Here is an 18310-nt window from a genome sequence, read left to right on the forward strand (position 1 = left end):
ATGTTAACTATTAACGTATTGAAAATTTGATAAATCAATTATCCCTTCAGCAGTTACTTTCGCTCTTTCGGAATCTTTTCAGGAAGTATTTTCTGGCAACTCGTCAACTCTGGTGGATGGCTGGTATGTCTGGTAGAGAGAACAGAAACTTATATACATTCACCACTTATAAGACTATGTTCAAGAGCTAATGGAATAGTGAAAAAGAATAACATTATATTTAGTGAAAATATGAAAATACAAGAAAAAAAAATTGAAAACGAGTATATACAAAGTTAGTGAACAAGAAAGTTTTAATAAAGTGTACATGACTGTGAGGTTAAAGTTTAGTAGGCTAAAATATGTGGTAAAAATACCACACACCAGCCGTGTAAATTATATATATTTGCTTATTAGTGATATGATTTGTTGAGTGAAACTGTTGCGCCAGTATTCGTGCAGCTACTGAGATTAAATTGAAGAAGTAATGACCTCAACACTCAAGATTATAGTTGAAATAAATGTTATGAATTTTATGATTGTGGTAGTGAATACAAAAGTTATTTTCCTAACAGCTTTTGAAGTAGAAACTGCAATTTCTAAGAAAAAATTAAATAACGAAATCTTTAAGTTTTACATCCCATAGTTATGCTGGCTAGACTAAAGGAGACGGTGATGATGAGAAATGAACGAAAAGGTGGAATGAAGAATGTAGGAGGAAACGTGAGGACCCGAGAAAAAACACGCACACGGTGTTTGTCCACCACAAAGTTCACTTGGCGCGTGCTGGGATCGAATCAAGGACCCCATGCACCAGAGGTGAACGCTCTACCAGAGGGGGCCAGCGAAGCCCCTGCAATTTCTAAAAGTATTGATCTAACGAGTTTTTGTGGTTGCCTCAGAATTCTTAAGTTAGTCGGTCCAGATGTTTATATTTCTTATGTTTACCCGTTTGTTTTATCCATGAATATTTAGTTCAGGTTATAGCTACAGTATTAGCTGTTAAGCTTAACTATTGATAAATAAAACTTAATCACTACTTCACATCATGTATGAAATGTGAAATGTATTTATTTGAGTTCAGAAGGTGCATACTAGTAAATGAGTAAATGAGGCTTCTGATAATATTAACTAAATTTTCAAAATGAGAAGTGTAATTATTTGTAAGTTACATTCCTGCAAATGTTATGCTATTTTATTTTTTCTACTCTTATATATTTTTAATTTCTCGTTTTTGTTTTTTTTCATATTTATACTAGTTTGTGACTTAGAATTATTGAATACCTTAATATAAATACAACTTCTTATATAAGTCTCCTATAGTTGGGTACTGTACTCTCTTGGAGGTAAATAAATAAAAATAATTTTCTACATTTCTTTACTGTTTTCATACTTTCTTTTCTTTTTACTTGCAGAACAACATGCATATCAACATCTTATATTCATTTTTGTTAATGTTTTTATATATAAAACTCCAGAAAATTATACAAGTATTTTGTATTTTATTTTATTTTTTTAAATATTTCCTTGAAGTTTCTTTGATCTAACAATGTGTACTATCTACTACGATAGTACACAATTTGTTACATCAATAGTAATAATCAATTTTAACACAAGTAAAGTTAAGTTCTAAATATAGAGCACTTACCCTGTGCCTAAAGAATGACCCCATATAAACAAAGGAGCCTGCTTCACACGACTTCGAAGCCATTTATATATAAATTTGGCATCAGAAACAACACCCGTCTCAGACAACGCTACCGGACTTGAATCAGCATATCCTGAAAAATACGCATGTTTAGTCTTTTAGCATATACAAAACAAAATTAATGATTTTACATTAGAAAAAAAGATGGAAAAATATCGTATACCACTTCATTCTTGTCTTAATTTGTTTCTCATTACACTGCCAAAAGGAAAGCACATTCACACATTTCCCATATATAGTGGACGTCTTAGGCATGTGGTTACGGTACGTGACGTTTGGGCGCGAAGCCATTTGGGCGCCAGACGTTTGGGCGCGAGTTAAATTAAAAAGTCTTTATATTAGGCGCTGCGTACTAAGTTCGAATTAAGATATCACAAGGTGTCTACTGTAGTGGAAGTCCTTGAATTATACTGGATTTTGTTTTACATACTAGAAATACTGGAATTTCAAAATTCTAAAAACTGAATTAACAATTAAATTTTGTAAATTTAAGTTTCAGCCAAAGTGTGCCTTTTATTTGATAACTTTTCAAGCTAAGGTAAGTAGGCCAGACTAGATATGATTGCCTGCATCACGTACATAGTGAGCCTATTCCAATAAAAAAACTTAAAAGCAGGCCTTCTACTGTAGTTATGCAATAAGTGTAAATGTCAAACACATTTCTAGTGGCTAAATGACCAATATATGTACATTTAACTATTATTTTTCACTTTGAAATAGTTCTTTTTTCCCCCTTTCGCTACTTTCTTCAATGCAGATTAAATGCTCACAATGGGACGAAAAAAAGCGTGTTAAGTTTTGATTTTTATATTGGAATGTTAAAAAAAGTGATACCCGAAACACGGCATACTACAGTTCCTAAACTCAATATCTTAGACACCCTGTATTAACATCTTTCCCTCAACTCGATTAGGATTTAGGATTTCTAGATTTGTGGGCTTTCGGCATCTAAGGCCATTTAGCCCGTCACGTTTGAGGGAGCACACTATCCGGGGAAAGGGAAGGAAAGAAGCGGCCTGGACCTATAAATTAGGTACCACCTGGTGTGAATGAGGAAAACCCAGGAAAACTTCATTCAGGGTGGCTGGCCTGAAAGAGCATGTTATAATTTTTCGACAGAATGCACCCACCGGGAATCGAACCCGGGACCGCTCGCACCGAAGGCGAGAGCGTTAGCGACTACGCTACGCTGCGCCACTTTCCTCAACTCAAGTGCGCGGAAATCTTTTATTGGTAGTTCTTTATTGGACTTAAGGAAGAGAAGAGTTTGGCAAACGTAATACGAAAGAAAACAAATTTTAATATTCATAAGTATGTAATTATTAACTTTAAAAAAATACGAAAAATAAATCAATATGTTTTAATTAATATTAAGAAAATTATTAACAGTTCGTCTGATTCCTTCATTTCCTAGCTTTCTTATATAATACAAAAATGAGATCATTAGAGCAGAAGTACAAGAATCGTAAACAAGCGAAAAATCAATCCATTTGACGAGGTTAGGCAACAAATGCCACAAACGCATTAAACTATTTAATTTAGATGAATAAATAAGATAGAGATAGAAAATATACAGATAAATGAGGTGAGATAAAGATAGAAGTGTAGGAAATGTATATATATATATCTTGATTCGTGTTTAGTTTTCAGTGCCTAGCTTACTTTATATGTCGTAAATTGTGATTTTTACTATGTACCTCGCGCCCAATCGTCTGGCGCCTAAACGGCTTTGCGCCCAAACGTCCGGCGTCCAAACAGCAGCGCCGAAACGTCCGCGCCCAAATGGTGGCGCCCAAACGTCCTGTCCCGTGTGGTTATCTTATCTCTAACTATTTATTTTGTCTATGGGAAAGAAAATAAGAAATAAGCATTTATTCTTAATTCTACGTACCATCGCGTTTGTGCTCAACTTTTTCGATCACATGAACTGCATCACATACACGGAGAATAGCATTAGGTGTCATCTTTAATACCTAATTTAACTAGAATGAAGGAGGTGTTACTAAGTTATTTAAGCACAGCAAAAGAGAAGCACAATACTATTTTCTACCAAGCAAAATTCAATGGAACAATACAATGTGTTACTTCTTTTCTTTACTGCTGTATACAAAAAATCTGTCTCTGGATATTTTTCTTTTATTTATCTATTTAATACAATGAAACTTCAACAATTTATTAAAATCAGTATCACCCGACCATGACAGGAGTTCCGGTTTTGTTTCGGGGCACCAGTGCACTGTTAATTGCAATAAATACGCAGCGAGGCGGATAAGAGAAATGGAGGATCTTACTGCTGCAGTATAGTTCCAGGTTTTGGAAGTTTCAGTTTAGATGCTGCAAATAGCCTGATCTTTTCGCTCTTAATAAAGAACGTCGTAAGTTACATAGTTGTTATTGAATATAAGAATGGTTCACCATGCTTGCACTAATGAGAACAAGTTATGGATAGCAACGTATACGTGAAAACTACCAATTCAAACATAACATAGCACAATCGACAATTCAGTGAGCTTCTATCTTTATTTAAGCAGCCTGTATAAAATTTTGTCACTTTTTATTGATTTCATTACGTGCTACAAAAGAGAGGCAACTTGTAAAAGGAAAGAATGATGACGTCAGTGACTAAAGATTAATTTAGGATCGGTAGTTTAGCTTCATATTTTGTAAATTTTATATTAAATCAAGTTAGTTAAAATACATTGTTTGAAGCTTTATGACGATTACATTTGTACATTCTAAATGTAGGTTACACGTATCTTCAGTGTGAGCCCGGAAAGAGTTTAGAAGCTTTCACACGAAAAATGTGAATATTTCTGGGGAAAGGATGGTGTAAGCGTATGAATGTAGCCTAAGAATATTACAATTTCAGAACTTTTCTTATTAAGGGGACAAAGTTCCTTTGGATTCCCTCTGAATTTATGTCTGACTCTAGTTCTCATGTAACAAAGAACTTATTCTGCTATATATTTTCACACACAGTGTGAGTAATTTTGAAACTTCGAAGTCGTAGTAATAACAGTTCTGCAGTCAGTGTGCACGGGCCTCCCAACTATAAGTTCCCTCAAGTTTTGGACTTTTTTTTTTTTTAACGTGTGAGGATGCAGAACCAGTTTCGCCGACAATAGCGTAAACTTATCATTAAGTCAAAATATTAAATATGCTACTTACAGCTACAGCAATATGAGTGCAGGATTATTTTCAACTGGAGTATACTTAGGTATTTAATATTAGAGCCCCTCTTCTTTATGAATTGGTGTAAAAAGCGACCGTCATTTCTGACCAATTGTCTTACATATCCTACCTTCGACTAATGAGATAACAGACAAAGATAAGTTCCCCTTTTATTCAACTTGTTTACCTTTAAGACAAATGAAATATCTAGTTTGATGTCTCTATAGGCTAAGGAAGATGGATGCATGATAAAAGTGAATTATCATGAACGAATATTGGTGAGTGGGGAAGTGAAAGGAAACGGGAGAACCACGAAAAAACCAAGGACACTATGTTGTTTACCAGTAACTCTCACCGTTAGTCTGGAATCGAAACAGACTCCTCGGTTGTCTAGCAACGAAATGAAGTTCAATGAAAAACTTATGTCAAAGGTACTGCATTTCATTTACATTTTCATTATAATTAGTTTCTGAATTAGTAATAACGCTGGAATGGCATAATGTCTCTGAGAGTTTTCCTATTCCAGAAAACTTTTCTTTTTAAAATAAACAACTCAGAGAACGCCATCTGAATTTCACAGTATCCATGACAGGCACCTAGCTAGAAATCTTAATCTTTCCCTATCTCAATAGTTTCTGTTAACTGAAGGCTTGGAGAAGAAGAAGAAATACAAAAAAGATTTTTCAAAACCAGATCACTCTGCAAACTAGCCAACTTAAAAAGAGAAGAAGTTACCTTGATCTCCAATCTCAATGCAAAACAATTCGGTCACTCAGGAGACCATTTAGACAATCTGTCAGAAGCTGGAGGACACTTTTACAATCTCAAATCTAAACAACAGAACTAGATTTCAACAATGAAAGCGTACATACCAAACGTTGTAACTTTTTATTTATAAAGACGATCTTCAAGGTTTTAATAATAGGAAGAGCAGAAATTATTTTTTTTAAAACAATTGAATGTTATGAGATTCATGGTGTTAACGAACTACTAAAGCAACGCCGAACCACTTGAGCGGTATTGTGGGTCAAAGGACAATGTTCTGAAAAATAACTTTCAAACCACTTGAAATTTTACTTTACTTAACTTAAACATATGCGTGAGGTAGTTTACAACGAACAGAACAATAAGAACCGTGAGAGATTAGTTACAAGTTAACCGGGTGATACGAGGGTCATTTTATAAATAATATACACTAATATTTTGTGACTTATACGTTTATTGTTTGGAGATCTTTTTACAGGCCTTCAATATAATCTCCCTGGTTGGCAATGACGGAATCCCAATGGCCGGGTAGCTTCTGTATTCCATCAAGGACGCCATCTTTCTGAAGCTGTCGAATAGTTCGGGTAACGGTTGCAGAAAGCTCTTCCAACATGGAAACCGACGTCCACGCATACGTTGTTTCAACTTTGGAAAAAGGTCGTAGTCTGGTGGATTCATGTCCGAACTGTATGGAGCATGTCGTAACATTTCCGAAACGTATTAGCTAAGTTTTTGAAGCACAGTATTAGCAGTGTATGGGTGAGCGTTATCGTGGAGAATCAAAGGACCAGCCCTGAGCAACTGCGATCGGGTTTTGTGCATTTTTCTGCGCAGTTCCCGGAGGAATTCACAATACGTTGCTGTGATACTTCTTCCACACGGAGCTCTCTCCGTTATGATAATGCCTTGGTGGTCGTAAGCAAAAATCATCATTTGCTTAACCAGGATGTCTACTCAAATTCCAAAATGAAATTTCGTGACCTTTCTTTCCCAAACCATAAAGTTTAGAAACATTCTGAAGAGCGAATTTGGGTGCGAATTGAGCCAAATTTTCATGCATGGGATAGAAACGTGTTTTGCTTGCGATTTGGTAGGGTCTAAACCCGAAACTAGACATGTTTGGTGATGAATTTTGACGTTTATAGAACAAAATTTTCCAGTCTATACCACATTTCTCCAGATAAAAAAAATCGTGACCTAAAATCTAAATTTCGTGACTTTTCTTGACTTTCATGACCATTTTCTAACTTCGTGACTTTTTCATGACTTTCGTGACCGATAGACACCCTGTTAACCTTTGACTGAGATCGGCGACACTTTTCTGGTCTTGAAGAAGATGAAGCTCTCCACTCGTTGGATTGTGATTTCAACTCCGGCTCAAAGTCTCTGATCCACATTTCATCAACAGTAATAATGTGACGCAGAAAGTCCTCACCTTTAACGCTGTATCGTCCAGATGTGTCTGCTTCTGTTTAGCTGTCAAGAAGTAGGGGACCCATTGGTCCTTAGATATTTTTCTCTATAATGTAAATCAATTGTTAGAATTCGGTATACTGACGCAGTTGGAATCTCTGTGATGTCAGAAAGTTCCTCACATGTCACACAGCGATCTTGTTCAAGTGCATCTGCCCAAAGTTGAACACTTCTTTTATCGGTTGATGATTTCGGCTTTTCCTAGTCTTGCATCACCCTTTGTGCTTACACGACCACTACGGAAACTGTATTACGGTCCACTGTTGTCTCACCACAAACTTCACGTAAAGTTGTGAATTTCTGTAGGGTGTTTGACACGTAAAGTTTCAATGTTTATGTACGAACTCTAACCTTCAATACATATATTACCCGAGACACCTGCCTCCTCCATTTCCAATAATTGTCACAGTTACACACACTGTTCACTAAAGAGCACACAAGCACATGTACTGCTGCTTCAAGACCTTAGCTTCAACTGACGAAATGTTTACCTCGATTTCATCATCCACTCCGTAGTGTTGCTATAATGTGCATTATTTATGAAATGGCCCTCGTATTTTAGTTACAAAACCGGACATCGGAACTTATTCGCTGGTCAAGTGATAATCAGTCATCACGAAATATTTTCCTTCTATGTTTTGCACTTACCTCTATAATCGAAGCAAACAACATGGTAATTCAAATTTCTCAACACTTCGTAAAGCTCAATTCTGTGAGATCCTGCACGAGAACCGGAATTTCCATGTAAATATAATATAACAGGTTCTCCATGGCTTAGTAATTGTTCATATTTTTGATCGCTCTTTGGGGTAGAATCCATTAATATTCTAGGAAGAACATGCCTGAAAACAATTAGATTATTAGCCACCTTACAAACAGAATTACATTACAGTCATCTATGAAGACTTTTTTTTCGTACTTAGAGATTTGAAAAAAAAAAACATAAAAAAAGACATCTGAAAATGCTTTCATGCGTTGAACCAAATCTTTAAAGAGATTTCGCTAGAACTTTCTCATAGATAATAAAATACTATTAATTAATTCTTATGTATGAACAAAATTGTACCTGATATTCAGGATCCGCACGTGACTTTTTCAAATGAGGAAGAAAGCGTATAACACGCGTAAATTTTAAAAGACTTTTAAAATACTGTGAAAATTTTAGCATATTTATAGCAGCATTTCTCTACCTGTTTATTATGTAAGATATTTCGTCAATGACACCGTCTGCTCGACAGTAGACTGTGCTTCATTCATTCCCTTCCGTTTCGTCACCAACTTGAATCTTGATTGATTAAATTAAACTATCTTCGATTTACACTTCCATTATTTAAATTTAACTGTATTCTTTTTTATTTTAGTATTATAGGCCTTAATAACCTGTCTTCTGACATTATTATAGGTTTCATGTAACACTAACATATTTTATATCGTCCTGATTCTATTTAAAGTGTTTTGACAGGTCTGCGACTGGATTCTCACTTTTTGCGCCTCTAATACTAATTCTCTTTTCGAACTACTCAAGCCGTCGTCTTGTTTACCTGAACCATAGGTTGGTGGGCAACTTGGGAAATTAAAATTAATTTCTCTCTCTCTCTCTCTCTCTTGGGAGAACTATTTTATACTTTGATAAGGTCTCCTTTGTAACTGCATCTAACAAGTAAACCTTACGTTTGGGTGAATCGAGTTGCAGACTGAGACACATATGAGAAAGTAGTACTAAATGTGGTCAGTATTTCAGTGAAGTTGTAGGTGCGAAGCTCCAGGGGTTTAGGAGATACAGCTACCAGAACATCACATGGAAGTACAGAATAGTCTTCATACACTTGGAGGTAAAAGCTCTGTAAGACCTCTTGTAACGACAAAAGGTGAATAACAAATATATGGGTATATATTAGGACTAGGGGGAAGTCATATAGTAAGGGTATACCTGACGGCGGCCATTTTGAAATCCGCCATTTTGAATTAAGGTTAAGTTTTTAAAATAGGAATAGGGTTATGTGATACATGATTTAAGGCGCAAATTTAATCAGAAGAACAATGGTCACGTTAATTTTGAGTTACGTACAATTGGTAAAAAGTTACAGGGAAATTAAATATTGTTGCAGCATATGTATTAGTCCTTTACCCCACCTTGTAAATTTTGTTTTAATGATAATAATTAAATAAAAAGCAGGTGGATAAATATTAGATCTATGGTAAGAGTTGCCTTGATGGCGGCCATGTTCAAATCCGCCATTTTGAAGCAGACAAAAGTTTTAAACAAAACGCATAACAGTGATACTTTATTAATAGCAAATTTTACCATACATCCAACGGTATACTATTTTTGCTTTATCATTAACCAGCATTTGTTATCGCATAAACAAGTTGCTAATTTAAGGGGAAATGACCAAAGAGGAATTGAGTCACAATTGAACTTGGGTCTTTCTTCCAGAAAAGTCCTCAATTAGTACAATCAATATGTAGTTCAGAAAAGAATGCATGACTTGCACAAATGCTCTGCTCACAGTGAGCACACCTGACAAAGGCAATCGAGTTACACTTGACACATCTGTCGTTAACAATTCCGTCAAAGCAATAGTCGTAAGGAGCGATCCATTTAATTTTGTGCTGGTTAATGATAAAGCAAAAATGGTTATACCGTTGGAGTTATGGTAAAATTTGCTATTAATAAGGTATCACTGTTATGCGTTTTGTTTAAAACTTTTGTCTGCTTCAAAATGGCGGATTTGAACATGGCCGCCATCAAGGCAACTCTTACCATAGACCTAATATTTATCCACCTGCTTTTTATTTAATTATTATCATTAAAACAAAATTTACAAGGTGGGGTAAAGGACTAATACATATGCTGCAACAATATTTAATTTCCCTGTAACTTTTTACCAATTGTGCGTAACTCAAAATTAACGTGACCATTGTTCTTCTGATTAAATTTGCGCCTTAAATCATGTATCACATAACCCTATTCCTATTTTAAAAACTTAACCTTAATTCAAAATGGCGGATTTCAAAATGGCCGCCGTCAGGTATACCCTTACTATATGACTTCCCCGTAGTCCTAATATATACCCATATATTTGTTATTCACCTTTTGTCGTTACAAGAGGTCTTACAGAGCTTTTACCTCCAAGTGTATGAAGACTATTCTGTACTTCCATGTGATGTTCTGGTAGCTGTATCTCCTAAACCCCTGGAGCTTCGCACCTACAACTTCACTGAAATACTGACCACATTTAGTACTACTTTCTCATATGTGTCTCAGTCAGCAACTCGATTCACCCAAACGTAAGGTTTACTTGTAAGTATTCTATCCTTGGTTACCTTTTCCTGGTTTTCCTTCTGTCTTTCCCTCTATCAGCACGGTGATCCAATCAGAGTGCCGAATAAGATGGCCTAGCATGCTGTTTCTTCTTTTTCCTATTATCTTCATGATCTGTCGTCTTTCATTAGCTTCCTTTAGTATGTCTTCATTCCTTTTCCTTTCGGTACAAGATATTCGCAGCATTCTGCGCCAACACCACCTTTCAAATGCTTCCAACTTATTGTTAGAATTCGGTATACTGACGCAGTTTGAATCCCTGTGATGTCAGAAAGTTCCTCACATGTCACAGCGATCTTGTTTAAGTGCATCTGCCCCAAGCTGCACACTTCTTTCATCGGTTGATGATTTCGGCTCTTCCTCGTCTTGCATCACCCTTTATGCTCACACGACCACTACGGAAACTGTATTACGGTCCGCTGTTGTCTCATATCTATTTCAGTTTTTCTCAATGTCCATGTCTCTGATCCGTAAAGCATTACCAAAATAAATTTTATTATAATTACAGGTAACCTCGTAAACCCCGCTATGCCACGTACCCTCGTCTAAACAGCTTTCATAGTTACATAGCTAAATGTTCTTCCCAGATTTGAGGCTGCGTTTATAGTACATTCATTACAAACCCTTTTTTCACCTTTTAATAATTTTGTCAGGAAAACTTATCTAAATTTTGTTCTTGTTAACATTGTTTTATTGTAAACTCTTTCAAGTTAACGTCCCACTTTATATCCTTTGGGTTAAGGGAGGCGGATGATCAAAGCAAGTGAATGATGATATAATTGGTGTATGATATAATGATGATATAATTGGACCCCGAGGAACCCCCCACAAACTTACTTGACCGGGGATCGAAAAATGAAATCTTTAAGTTTTATGTCCCACGGTTATGCCGGGTAGGCTAAAGGAGATTGTGATGATGAGAAATGAAGGAAATTGTAGAAGGAAGAAAGGAGGAGGAAACGGAAGAACTCCGAGAAAACCCATGCATATGGTGTTTGTCCACCACAAAGTTTACGTGGCACGAGCTGGGATCGAATCAAGGACCTCATGCATCAGAGGTGAACGCTGTACCACTGACCGGCCCCTTGACTGAGGATCGAACCATGGATCTCACACACCAGAAGTAAGTGCTCTACTACTACTGAGCAACCATGCTACCCGTATTGTTTTATTGTAGATAGAAATTTCGATGCTTTTTATACATACGCAAATTATCTTTTATCTAATCATTTCTTATCTATCAATCTACAGTTTAAATATACACATAGAGGAGCATGTCGAGTTTATAGACAAAAAGAAAAAAATTAATGACATACAGTCTACTGACGATGCTGATGGTGATTCTCACGAGCTGCTTTCAACGAACAATGTGAACAATTATAGTTTTTTTTTTATTTTTTATTTACAAATAAGCTTTCTCGGTTGTTACTTGTTTCTTTGCAGCTTTTTTCAATTTTAAGCGCATTGTATCTTTTATTTATTTATTTCTACTGCACTTGTTGTCCTTTGAAAAAAGGAAGACTTGAAATTTAGAAACAAATTTTATACGTATACATGTAGCAGCGAGTATGTGCTTCCATCTTTAATTAAAAACTAAATACTTGTTTGTAATTATATATGCTTAATGTTCTACAACGTAGGTTTCCAAATTATTTTTCCTTGCGCTTCCTTTGTAACTCCTGCCTTCCTTCCGTGTTGGACTAATATCATGTAATCTCAGGCTCTACTTTACATGCGAATATCGAATAATTATTTACCGTCATCTCCTTTAGCCTATATGGCTCCAATCTTCCAATATCCTACATCCCTAGCTTGGGAACCATTGTTCTTGAGATTAGACGAATATTAACTTCGGTAACATTAGTTGTTCAAAATCCGTAAAACATGAATTGCTCTTTTGAGAAAATATATATATAGGTACATACAGGTTATTAATGAAATGTAGTGACAAACTGCACAAGGTAATTCCTCATATCAAAGTAAGAAAAAAGTTTATATAGAACTCTGGGTAAAGTGCATACTTTCAGGGATAGGACCGTCCAAAACGTGGAAAAAAAAATAAATAAAAATAAATAAATAAATAAATAACTGCAACGCGTTATTTTGAACACGAGGAACCCTGAAGTTATCTTGCACACACCGCCGTAAAGGAAGTCACATATACGCAGGGCTTGAGAAATCTTGCTTGTAAGTACTAGCCAGTAAAAAATCTACTAGCCGGACCATTTTACAGTCACACTGATTATTGTGACATTTGCTATTTATTCTTGAATTCCTTATGGGTATGTCCAGCTGTATGGTGGACTATACTCGCCAAATATGAAAATGTACTCGCCACTCGGGAAGTCCTGCACATAAGCCAACCAAAAAGTACACATCTGCGTAATGGGCAATTCGCAATGAGTGAGCAAGGTGTTCCTTACAGGGTAAAACTCCCAAACATGCTCCAAACGGAATTCCCAATTACAGTCGGAGTTATAGGTGAGACCAAAGTAGGCAAAAAGTAAGCTTTGACAGTACTGACGATGCCAAATTTAATTTCTTGGGAGAGCAAGTGGAGGGGAAAAGCAATTTCGGGGGAACTGCAATTTTTATCTATGCCGAAATTACTTGATCTACACAGCAATAAAACGTACCTACGGAGACTGTCGAGGGCATCGAAGCAGCGTTCGCTTCCCCTGCCCTTACTCCTCTAGCGCCGTCAATGCTTGACAGCAAACACAGAATGCGTTGGAACGAATTTGGAATTGTTAGGTAAAGCCAGGTTTCACGATTCCCCATGCTCGGAATAATACGTGCGATGTAGTTTTTCACACTTTTGGACGGTCCTAGCTCCGATATTACGCAATTTTCTCCACATGTCCACATTAACTTATTTTTTCTTAACTTGATGTGAGAAATCAAAATTTGTCAGTAAAGTTAAACACCACCCTATATATATATCAGGTGTTCGAAAGTCGTGCCAGGTCCAGCCATAGATAAAGCTAGAGGTAAAACGAGGGCGAAAACATAATATGGTCTTTAACCTCTGGGGCCTTTGTCGGCGGTAGGGCCCAATAAAGTTATGGAGATGTGGTAACAGCATACGACATATGCTAAGATATGTGTCTAATAAAGATATGTGCATTATTTGGCGTGGAGTAAGAGTAACGTACGTGACTGGCAACTTCCAGGAGATCCGTGTTCAAACCACAGTACCAACTTATTTCTCGGTATAAATAGTTACTTCAAAATAAATGTGAATGGAAACAATGAAAGGAAGAAAGGTAAGAAGCATGCAGAAACAGAAATAAACACACTCACGTAACATATAAATGTCTGAACGTGTCAACATCAGGACTCAAACCAGGCTCAGGTGAACTGGAAAAATGAAATCTTTCAGTTTAACGTCTTACGTTTATGCCCTTTAGGCTAAGGGAAACGATGACTAAACCAAGTGAATGATTATGGAAGAATGCGTAAAATGAGAAAGTGGGAGGAAATAGGGGTATGACGAGAAAACCCACGCACACCATATTCTCCACCACATACTTGACGGGAATCGAACCAGGTACACCACGCAACAGAAGTAAGCCCTCTACCACTGAGCCCAGCTGCCCCCCTGACGTGCACTAGAGATTAGCCTCTTGATCACCTGTTATGTAAGAAATGACATGTCATGGATACTTATATATAAAACTTGTTTGTGTGTTTGTCATAATATCAGCATTATGTCCATTTTGTATCACAATTAATTATGGTCAGTCATTTATATAGTACGTGAGCATGTTTATTTGTGTTTCAAACACTATTCCTACTTTGTTTCATAGTTTCCATTAGGATTTATTTTGAAACAAACGTTTAGTACTGTTAAAAAGAAAGAACCGGTGGTGGGAGAATAATAGGAGAGGAGTCGGAACATGATTGAGGCCGCCAATTTTCTCTTTCATTTAACATCTCACGATTATGCACCGACGCTGAGCAAAAACCCTTGTCCTTTCTCCTCTATTATGAAAATTTTTGAGGAAACATGCAATGTTTGGTACATGAAAGTGCCTGTAAAAGCCTGTTAGATCTTGACAAGCATTATACAGGCGCCTGTTTCGGCAAAAGCACATGTAAAGAAAATATTACAGGCACATTGTCTTCAGGTGATATGCATGTCGGAAAAGTATTAAACTTCTGTTGGAAATTTTGCACGGAAACACGCGATGTATAGAGCCTGTACATTAAAATGAGAACATGCAATGTACACGTAATCACTCACATGCAAGTAAATGGAGAGAATATGTGCATGTAAAGTACCTTGAGTGGATTGTTGATAACATTCGCAATACAGTAACAATGAAAAGTACAAGGAAGGTGCCTGTTTATCAACATGTAGTATACATGTGAGACATTCGCATTACATGTAAATATCATGTATTAGCGTATAGCATGGAAAACGCATGATGTAGAATATGTTATTTTACATTTATCATTTTCGTGTACATGCGAAGTGTGTAACTCCCGTACGTGCAGTGTAAGGCAATGTACAGGTGAACGGGAACATGCAATAATCATGATTGCCAATAAATGTATTAAACAGATACGTGTGGTAAACAAGGTGGATTGGAGCTAAACATTCACGTTATAGGCATAGGAGACATGCAATATTCAGGCACAAGTCTCCAGTTCGACATTCGCTATACAAGGTTCTGACACATGTATAACAACATGGGATTACAACTAATACATTGCCTGTATTATCTCCGTGTACATGCGAAGTGTGAACCCACCTATATGCAATGTACAGGCAATGTGCAGGTAAACGGAAAATGCAGTCATCATGATTGCCAATAAATGGGTTAAATGGTGCATGCCATGAACAAGATTGATTGGAGTGAATCATTAATGTTACAGGTGTAGGAAACATGTAATATTCAGGCACCAAGTCTCCAGTTTGTTATGCACATATGCAAGGTCCTGACACATGTATAGTACTTAATGCGAAGTACTTTACATGTATATTCCGCTAACACGCCCACTAATTCCCTTTCACCTTTATTTAACATATCAATTACATTCTTATCAAATGAAAAGCAGCTGTCGTCAGATCCTCATGAGGTAACGTATATGTCAACTACATGGAATATGCCGGTTACGTACATGTCTTTCCACTCTCTACATGTTGTTTACACGCATTTTTCACGTTGCAAAATTGCAACCCTATCAGCATGAAAACTACCTGTTTCCATGAAATGAACATGCAATGATCGTGAAAAAAATCGATACCTGTCTCATGCGTTTAAAAGTGTTCCATTTTCAGGCGCATGTACAGACGCCTGTAAAAATATGCCTGTTTATGCATGTTTCACAGGCGCCTGTAAACCACCTGTATTTTCTGTCTGGGCTTCCTACAAACTGGTTAGCTATATTTGAAAAATAAATTTTTTTGCCTGAAATAGCAAAAAGGAAGGAGGGAAAGATTTTTTTCGTTTAACATGATTAAATCCACTAAATGGAATATACAAAATTACATGTACAACAATAATAATAAATTAACATATTATCACCAATTAACTTCTACCAGGCCTGAATGTACTTTTATTAATGTATAGTAATTAACACACATTTACAGTGCTCCACAAAACTTACGCAACCCGAGAGAACGTGGGATAAGTTACGTGTGGGGCCCATTAAACACTGGTAGGAAGCATGCATATACAAAGAGATGCACAGGTAAGGCGAGGGCCCACTATAGCGCGTGCGTAGCACCGTCGCGACCGTGGTGAACAGATTTTGCCACGAAGCATACACGACAGCCCTGTTGTGTCCGAGGCTGCAAGCAGTAGTTCCTGAATGGGATACTAAGCGTACACACCCTGCAATGGCTGGAAGACGACATTTGATCATGGGCGAAGAATTGGGCGATTGGAACTAGGCTGATCCGAAAGTGAACGTGGCGCAGAAATTCAATGTGAACAGAAGTATTGTGTCAAGGCTATGGAGTCGCTTCCAAAATGGACATATTCTCCACACACATGGGTGCAATTTCTGCGGAGTATTTGGTCCGGACTTTCTGTTTATGGATGAAAATGACCACCACACCGTGCACATGTGGTGTCCAAGTATCTGCAGAGCGAAGACATTACGCGCATTGCATGGCCTCCACACTCGCCGGAGTTGAATACCATTGAGCATATGTGGGAAGCTCTTGGCGGCGAATAGCGCAGCGCAATCCACCACCATGCACTCTTCCTGAACTGCGAACAGCTCTCCTCGAGGAGTGGCACCATCTATCACAAGACTCGATCATCACTAATTTGCAGCATGAAGGCCAGATGTCGTGCCTGTGTATCTGTTCAAGGTGATCACACACTATATTGACTGTTTATGCCCTCACACCATCCAGTTTTACATGTCGAAGTATCGTGATTTTAAACTTCCTGGTCACCCTGTACATTCTAATTTTATTGTTGTCCTTCATTTGTGTTGCATTGTGCATCTGTACCGCTTTTCTGTTGATTATCTTGGTGCAGTAATCTTGTTTTATTTTCTGTTACTTCCTTCGATTTGCTTAAGCTTTGTGGAGCAGTGTATATTTAATAATTATTTTCTTCTGTTACAAGCAGGTGGCACTTTTAATGAAGACAATATAATGACTACAGTTTAAGATTATGAATACATTGAAAGTGGAAAAGTCCATGACAAAATTAGATATATTTTTATTTTTTATTTTTTAACTTACCTATCGCAAACACGATTTGAGACAAGAATTTGTAGATAATTAAAAACTAATTTTTATAAACTCGATAATTTTAGGAAACATGTTCACGAGAAACTGAAAATGATCAGTACAAGTAAGGTTTAATGTATTTCATTTTATCGTATTGCCAACTATTCATGCAGCAAATTTAAGTAAATGGCGAACTTTGATATCTGATTCGAAACGGAGTTTGTCTAAAACCGAAGAAAGAAAGAACTAATTTCTTATTCTCCTGCCTCAATTCAAATTTTGGTCTGATTACAATTGGTTTTGAAACGTTAAAGTCCAGTGCATTCTGTTTACATGCATACACACACATATGAAACCTTCAGAAACACAGAAGATTCGAACTCGGTACATCAGGACTATCAGTTAACCTTTAAAATATTATTCCTTGAGCTTCTATGACAAATCATTCAAATATCTGCAAACTTTTGTATTAAACTTCTCCTCCAACGACAAAATTGTGCACAGGAAAACAATCCAGATTGACTCCGAGATTGATTGTTTTCAGTTCCCGCTCCATTTTACGAAGTATAATTGAGTTCAGTTGATTTTGAGTTTAACGTCCCGTTCAGCAGCGAGGCTATATGAGACGTGGACCTACTGATTAAAGTGGAATCCGAACCACATGAGCTCCCGCCAGGAATCGAACCTCGGTCTCCCATGTTACGATGTGCAAGTTTGAATACATTCCTCAGTACTATTAAAATACTAAATTTCACTGAAACCGTATCAAAGTGTTTCTGATATAAATTTTTATCATCTTCAAATTTTGAACACAGTTATACCAAGGTGAGTTATAATTTCGTTTGTTTTTGGTATAAAAATAGGTACAACGTAAAAATGCGTGAAAGCTTATGTTATTATACAAAGTATAGAACATTGTATTGAATGGTCCTCTGCAAACATTCAACAAGAACCCAATCAGAAGCAAAGGCTAAGATAATGCGGGGTGTTGAACTAATTCGAACCCCCACAACTTCTAGAGTTTCTGGGTAACTATTTGTGACCAGTGACACGAGGCTTTATTGATCTGAAGCAGAACATTTTTCCTATTGATCGAAGTCAGATATTTGTCGCATAACAGCCTGGATCGCTATAATAGTTTAATGTAAAGGTTCCCATATACAGCACAACCGCCTGAAACGAGTTTCCAAAA

At 36.8% G+C, this 18310-nt stretch overlaps 1 protein-coding gene across 3 annotated transcripts in view; it reads right to left on the minus strand.

Annotated features, from left to right (window-relative positions):
- The window catches only part of LOC145660647 (lysophosphatidylserine lipase ABHD12), a 90674-nt gene that overhangs the window by 39315 nt on the left and 33049 nt on the right, over positions 1 to 18310 (minus strand). For all 3 annotated transcript variants that reach the window (XR_014126857.1, XR_014126856.1, XM_081725950.1), the window contains 2 exons: positions 7745 to 7938; positions 1628 to 1760 (listed from right to left, as the gene is read on the minus strand). Coding sequence is in view for 1 of the 3 variants with exons in the window: in XM_081725950.1 (XP_081582076.1) it covers positions 1628 to 1760; positions 7745 to 7938 (327 nt within the window). In the remaining 2 variants the exon portion in view is untranslated. The remainder of the gene's footprint in view (positions 1 to 1627; positions 1761 to 7744; positions 7939 to 18310) is intronic.

This window comes from Thermobia domestica, chromosome 9, assembly GCF_964235325.1.
Source record: "Thermobia domestica chromosome 9, izTheDome1.hap1.1, whole genome shotgun sequence".
NCBI lineage: Eukaryota > Metazoa > Arthropoda > Insecta > Zygentoma > Lepismatidae > Thermobia > Thermobia domestica.